The sequence below is a fragment of the Equus przewalskii genome, chromosome 9 (genome assembly GCF_037783145.1).
Source record: "Equus przewalskii isolate Varuska chromosome 9, EquPr2, whole genome shotgun sequence".
Taxonomy (NCBI): Eukaryota; Metazoa; Chordata; class Mammalia; order Perissodactyla; family Equidae; genus Equus; species Equus przewalskii.
In genome coordinates, this window is record NC_091839.1 from 7,755,106 (window position 1) to 7,762,958 (window position 7,853).

At 35.9% G+C, this 7,853-nt stretch overlaps 1 protein-coding gene across 13 annotated transcripts in view; it reads left to right on the forward strand.

The window, feature by feature from the left end:
* The window catches only part of LOC103559933 (zinc finger protein 566), a 28,293-nt gene extending 20,851 nt beyond the window's left edge, over window positions 1-7,442 (forward strand). For all 13 annotated transcript variants that reach the window (XM_008533764.2, XM_008533763.2, XM_070557568.1 and 10 more), the window contains one exon: window positions 5,380-7,442. In XM_008533764.2, coding sequence (XP_008531986.1) covers window positions 5,380-6,404 — 1,025 coding nt within the window. In that variant the 3' untranslated portion in view covers window positions 6,405-7,442. The remainder of the gene's footprint in view (window positions 1-5,379) is intronic.
* The last annotated feature ends 411 nt before the right edge of the window (window positions 7,443-7,853 follow it).

Consider the following 7,853-nt stretch of genomic DNA (forward strand, 5'->3'; position numbering starts at 1 on the left):
AGAACTAAAAAATACAATGGCCAAAATTTTTAAAACTTATTGGATAGGCTCAGTTGAAAAATGGAGTTAGCAGAGGAAAATTGGTGAACTTGAAGGTAGATCAAAGGAAATTAGCCAATATGAATAACAGAAAAAATATTGAACACTTAAGAAGAATACAGACTCAAGTACATGTGGGACAAACCTTTAACATTTGTGTCACTGAAGACCCTGAAGGAGAAGAGAAAGTTCAGGACTGGAAAAAATATTTGAAGAAATAATGGTTTACCAAAGTTGGTGAAAGACAGAACATACCAATTCAAGAAATGCAGCCACCTCAAAGAGGATAAACCCAAAGAAATCCATACCCAGACACATCATCATCAAATTGCTGAAAATGGATGACAAAAAGAAGTAGACAGAACCATAGAAAAATAATGCATTACTTGTAGGAAAAGAACATTTTGAATGGCTGGCTTTCTCTTCATAAACCATGGAGGCTAGAAAAAAGTGGAACAATATTTTATTGTGCTAAAGAACTGTCAACGTGAAATTCTATATATCCAGCAAAAACCTATCAGGGATGAAGGCATAATTAAGAAAAGCAACATTGCAAGTGTGCGTGGCAATTCAGACTGGCCTGGGAGTCCTTGTGACTCTAGGCAGTATTGGGGACAATGGCTAATGAGAGAGTCTGTATCTGTCTCAAAGGGGTAAGCACTTGGTAAGTCCAGGAGACAGCTGTCATATGTGATCACAAGCCCAGTGCTGCCAGATGATCCAGTCTTTCAAGGAAAGCCAGAAATTTAAATTAAAGCACTAAATCTCCTGATATCTATTTCCTATATAATTTTCCTTCTCCATGACTCTGGCACCATTTTTGGGGGGTTGGGGGGCGCGGAGTGACCATTTCCATCCTTTCTCCTCTGAGAATTGATTTTCAAGAGTTAATTCTAGTTTTAGTGATGATTGACTTTTCACTGTGGAATTTGAAGATTTGACTTACTTTATACCCTCTTTCCTCATCCTCCAAATAGAATAATCATAATTTTTAAGTTGTCGTTATTCAGTTCAGTTAATCACTGTGTAAATAGTTTTCAGTACTGCACCTTGTAGTCACATTTCACTTATACTCCTTTTTCTTTTCCATACAGTTAATCCTTGCCTTAATTAAGAGTTGTTTAGTTTTCTGTGCATCTGTCACTAATCTAACTCTTCAGACACATCAGGTAGCTGTGGTTTGTTTGTTTTTCCACTGAGACATCCCTCTAACCCTTTGTTCTTCTGCCCCAATTGAGACTGTTACACAGCTGTCATTTTAGAATTTCCATTCGTTATGGTCCCATGGATTCCCTTAGGATCATCCCATGGGTTCCCTTTACCTCTCGCCTTTGAATTCCTTTTGATTTCATCTGTATTTGGATGCCTTGGATGCCTTTGTATACCCTGACTGCTGGATTTCTTGCCTTCCTCTTTCTTGGCTTTATTCCCTCATTATTTTGAAGCACGTCTTCCAAAAGCAACCAAGGAAAGAGAAGTAATGCAAGAGAAGTAATTAGAAAGTATATTTTGTGAATCTTTCTATGTCTGAAAATGTTTTCATTTCACCCTCTTATTTGATTGATAATTTGACAGGAGATGTAATTTTAGGTTGAAAAACTTACCTTCAAAATTTTGAAGGCATTGCTCCATGGATTTGTAAAATCGAAGTGTCCAGTGTTGTTGAGAAGTCCAAGGCCCATTAGGGTTCTTAATTCTTTTATGTGACCTATTTAATCTCTTTGGAAGCTTTTAAAATTTATTCTTTATTTATGACAGCTTTTAAAATGCATTCTTTATTTATGATGTTCTAATATTTCATGTTGAGGTATCATGGTGTTGATTTTCTTCTTTCATTTGGCTGGGTGTGTACTGACACATTTGATTCTGGAAACTTAAAATCTCTGAAATTGTCTTGTGTAATTTTCTGGATCATTTGTTCCCCATCGTTTTCTCTATTCTCTATGTGTCAAACTTCGATTATTCACTTTTATATCCAGGGCCCGGAACCACATCTGACACGTATTAAGGACTCGTTAAACTTTTTGAATGATCAAACACTCATAATTCAGATCTTAGATTTCTTGTCCTAGCCCTAGAATTTCTTTTTTTTAATTTCTATTTTCCAGTTCTTTTTTTACGTTGTACCTTCTGTGAGATTTTTTTAAGTTCTAATTTTTGTATTAATTTTTATTAAAACTTTTTTTTTTTGACGTTTATTTTTCTGACATCATTCTCTTGTGGGATTGTTATATGTTCTTTTTAGAAGCATTCTTCTTTTGAATTTTTTTTTTTAATTTTGTCCATTGTCTCTTTTTCCTGAGTTCTTTTCTCCTCTTTATTTTAATCATTTGTGTTTAAGATTTTCTTGAAATAGCTAGTGACTCAAGGCTCTCTGGTCATATAAAACTGTGGCATTAAAAAACTGATTTGAGCTTGTTTGTGTCTGAGGATGTGTAGATTTATTGGTGGTAGTCATTGTAACGATCTGCCTAGAATGGTTCATTGGCTGACACCACCTATCAGGTCTCTTCTCTTGGGCTGGTTTTCTGCAGAATGGAATCCTCTACTTTCTTTCTGGGAATTAATAAAATACGCTTGGCTACCAGATTCTGGGAGTTTGCTGGGTGTAGTGGGCTAGGGAATCAGCCTGCTGTATAGGTAGGTTTGAGAATCTGAGGTCCGTCTGTTTCCTACAGATTTTCAATTAATCTTCCTTTTTGCAGCCCCTCATGCACCCTGCTTTCAAAGGTACCTGATGATTGCAGTTCTTGAAAATATCTGAGATTCCACAGTAGAACCAATCTGAGACTTCAGTTTCAGTTTTTTTATCGTTGATACATCATTTATTACTGTTCCATCTACTCTCTAGCTTCCAAAATTGTGTTGCTACTCTTTCCTCTCCCATTCTCTTTGTCCTCATGGAGTTTCTTCTTACCTTTAATCTTATTACTATCACTTTAGTGGGACTTCATGAAGGAGCAGTAATAAATGCATATATTCAACGTGCCATGTTTGAAAAGAGTATGTCCTTTTTTTCTAAAGGAATTTTTTAGACATTTTTTATTAAGGAGTATACATTTAAACACTTGCTAATTGAATCAGTTGATAAATATTAGTTGATCTTCCAATATGTACCAGATACTGTTCTCAAAGTTGGATATGTGTCGATGAAGACAATGACATTCTCCTTGCCTTCATAGAACTTAAGACCTATTGAGGGGAAAAGATATTAAATGAACCTACATAAATATGTAATTACAAATTGTGAAAATCCTCTTAAGGAAGAGAACAGAGTGCTAAAAGAGTAATTATAAACAGAGTATAATTTGGTCATGGGATGAGAGAAGGCCTCAAAAAGTGTGACCTTTAAGTAGAGATTTGGAAAATAGGCAATGGTTATCAGGCCCAAGAATGAAAGAAAACACCTTCTAGACATAAGGGAAAGTACCTGCAAAGGCCTTAGAAGGGGCCAAGAGCTGGGAGCATTTGAAGAACCACAAAATAGGCCAGTGTGGATGCAGCTTAGAAACCAAAAGGGAGCATAGTGTGCAATTTGGTTGAGGAGGCAGACAGGAACCAGATCATTCAGAGTTTTGTAGACCATGTTCAGGAGTTTGGCTTTTATTGTAAGAGCCAATTGTATGGGAAAGCCCTGAAGGATTTTAAGCAGAGCAGTGGCAAGCTAATGTGATTGCAGTGACATGGATTCAAGATTGCAAACCTCAAGTAGAGAAACAGTAGGAGACTATTCCAATAGTTCAAAGGAGATATGTTTTATATTAGATGTTGAACTTAGAGGAAAGAGTCTCAAAATATATTTAGCAGCAAGATTAGGCAGTATTTGCTGACTGATTATACAAGAGGAGGAAGATGATACTAAATCATTTTCACTCATTTGGCTTGAGGTTTTCCCTCTGTGTCCATTGTGGGGTCTTCAAAGCACTTCACTTGCCTACTGTCCCCATTTCTGTGTAGACATTGTTCAATAATATTATCTCCCAAATACTAAATACTTCTACCAAATACTTTTCATATATTATTCTCAATCCTCACAATGATCATAAGAGTTACTTATTATTCCTGTTGTATAGACTGAGAATTGGGGGCTCAGAAAGATGAACTAATTTGCCCAAGAAAACAAAGCTTGTAGTTAACTGATTTAGAGTTCAAAACGCATATAACTGAATCTTGTACCTCTGCTCTTGCAATAGTGATATACTGCCTCCCATTATATTCTCTCCCCTCCTCTTTGAACCACAAATGCCCTCCCTGTCGGTTGGTCATCGCTAATATAGTACTTGTGCGCTTAGTAAGTCCTCTTCTCTTTTCTTCTAAGGTCACCATCACAGAATTCCAAGGCCAATTGTATTTTCATCCAACCCCAAACATGTACCATATCTAGCCACAAAAGAATCCTCCCTATCTGCCATGCTAGATTCATTGAACACTTGACTTTTCTTAAGCTTTTCTCTCATCTGGATTGCCACCCTGTTTCCTTATCCTTTGTTAAAGAGACTCTGGGGCTCCAGTTACTGAATCCAGACCAATGCTGTCCCATAGAACTTTCATCAATGATGGAAATATCCTATGTTTATGATTTCCAGTATGGGAGCCACTAGCCACATTTGCCTGTTGAACACTAGAAACCTAGATAGTGCCACTGAGGAACTGAATTTGAATTTTTACTTAATTTTAATTATGTTAAATTTAAATAGATATATATGCTTAGTGGCTACTGTAATGGACAACACAGATTTAAGCAGGGGCTGGCAATCTTTTTCTTAAAGGGCCAGATAGTAATTATATTAAGTTTGCAGTCAGTGTGGTCTCTTTTTCAACTACTCATTTCTCCCATTGTAGCTCAAAAGCAGCTATAGATAATATATAAATGAATAAGTGTGGCTGTGTTCCAGTAAAACTTTACTTATAAAAAGTGTTGCAGGGCTGCAGGCCATAGTTTGTCAACCACTGGGAATTTTCTCTTAGACATATTCATTTAATCCTGACAACAACCCTGTTAAGTAGGTATGATCATTTCCCTTATTTTACAGTTCATGCTATGGGATACTCTTATATATGTGTGCATATGCTGTGAGATTTTGTGTGCGTGTGTGTATTTATGATTAGAGTCCTCTTATAACAAGGGAGATAAGACTAAGGTGTCTGTATATTTAGCCTATAGCAATGTTTGGAAACCAGTGGCTGGCTTACTGCCCTCATCCTACTGTGTGATCTCTTTTCACTCTTCTTTTCTCATCTATTTTTTAAAAATTCTGTTTAATTCTCCCATTTTTATTGAACTTTTACTTTTCCCAAACAAGAAAAAATATGAATGATTGCTTTTGTTTTTTCTTTCAGTCCTCCAATCAAGATGTGAGACCAAGAAATTATTTCTGAAGAAGGAAATTAATGAAGTAGAGTCAGCCCAGTGGGAGATAATGGAAAGACTTACAAGATGTGACCTTCAGTGCTCTAGTTTCAGAGATGATTGGGAATGTAATGGCCAGTTTGAGAAGCAACATCGTTCTCAGAAGGGACATTTCAGTCAACTGATATTCACCCATGAAGGCACGCCCACTTTCAGTCAGCATCCATCGTTTACATTACAGCAAATCATTAATAATAAAGAGAAATACTGTGCAACTAAGGAATATAGGAAAACCTTTAGACATGACTCACAACTTACTACAGATCAGATAATTCATACCGTTGAGAAACCCTATGAATGTAAGGAATGTGGAAAGGCCTTTAGACATCCCTCAAGACTCAGTCATCATCAAAAAATTCATACCGGCAAGAAGCCCTTTGAATGTAAGGAATGTGGGAAAACCTTTATTTGTGGCTCAGACCTTACTCGACATCACAGAATTCACACTGGTGAGAAACCCTATGAATGTAAGGAATGTGGGAAGGCCTTTAGTAGTGGCTCAAACTTCACTCGACATCAGAGAATTCACACTGGTGAGAAGCCCTATGAATGTAAAGAATGTGGGAAGGCCTTTAGTAGTGGCTCAAACTTTACTCAACATCAGAGAATCCATACAGGAGAGAAACCCTATGAATGTAAGGAATGTGGCAATGCCTTTAGTCAGAGCTCACAACTTATTAAACATCAGAGAATCCATACGGGGGAGAAACCCTATGAATGTAAGGAATGTGAAAAGGCTTTTCGTTCTGGTTCAGACCTTACCCGACATCAGAGAATTCATACTGGTGAGAAGCCCTATGAATGTAAGATATGTGGGAAAGCCTATTCTCAGAGTTCACAACTTATTAGTCATCACAGAATTCATACTGGTGAGAAACCCTATGAATACAGGGAATGTGGGAAGACCTTTAATTATAGCTCACAACTTATTCAACATCAGAATTTGTATTGGTGATAAACCATAGAATGTATGAAATGTGTGGGAAGGCTTTTAATTACAGCTCAAAACTATTCAACATCAAAGAAATTTATCTTGATAATAATCCCTCTAAATAGAATAATGTAGAAACATCTTATTTGTTGACTACAGCTTATTCAGCCCGAGGAAAATCATGTAGAAGAATCACCCTATGAGTAGGATACATTTTGGAAGCCCTTTAATAAAAGCTCATTTTTCTCTTGACATGAGATAATTCGATCTAGCAAATACTAAAATGACAGCACTTTTGACACCTTTCTAACCTTATCTTAAACATCAGAGAGTCCATGCTGAAATATAATCCTGTCATTTTCATTTTATTTTTTCCCCTAACTTGTCTATAGTTGTTATATTTTTAATCCGTCTTAGATTTTTATGACTGTAAAATCCATCTGTTTACATCATGGTTTGCAAAATGTCTTTATTTTTAAAATACCTTTAATACCTGAGAGAAGTGACCTCTTTATTTTTGAAAATGGCGTATTTTTGCTCTTTACAAAATTTAGGCTTTCTTATTGTAAAAACTTTCATGAACAACTTTGAGTAAATAGAGACCCTTTAGTAGCTTCATGGTGTTTCCTTGTGTTGCTGTAATATCATTTAACAAATCCCTATTGATAGACATTGTAGTTTCCTTCAGAATTTTTGCCATTATACACAGTGCCCTGGTGGGCATTCGCCCTAGGCATATCTCTGTATCATGTCTTCTCTTTTAATTGCAGAAATAATGCATGAATATGTTTTCCTTATAAAAGATTTAAACATTACAAATAAGGCAGACATACCCTTTGACCACCATCTTTGTACCCATTCTCCTGAAGGAGTGATTATTTGTTTAATATTTATCCTTTTTGAGCATTTTTCTATGTTTTTATATATATATGTCTTGGTAGAAATTATAAAGTGGGGATAATTATAATACCTACCTCATAATTTGGTGTGAGTATCAAATAAATTAAGACACATAAGTGCTTAGAATTGTGCCTGTCATATAATAAATAGATACTCCCTGAATGTTGGTCTTTGTCATTATATTCATCGTTGCCTTTAGTATTATTTGTTGAAAGACAGCTGTTTTTGCTGACCTTCCTCAACATTAGACAGGATGTCTAATTGAAGAAACCCATGGAGGGTAATGAATTAAGGAAATTTTCCATCATCATTTATTTCCTATGAAACATGAAATAATCCTGGGTGTTGGTGGGGAAAGTGATGTATGTAGTGTGTGGGAAGGACTTTATTCAGACTTGCATCCTTTTTACTACATCATATAATACTTAATGTAAAAACAGACAAGAATATAGACAAAACATTGGGGACACTGATGAAGAAAAAGTGTGAAAACACAAATAGCATTGTTTGAAAAATGGATATATATATATACATATAGGGAGAGAGAGAGAAACTTTATGGTTAACCACTTTA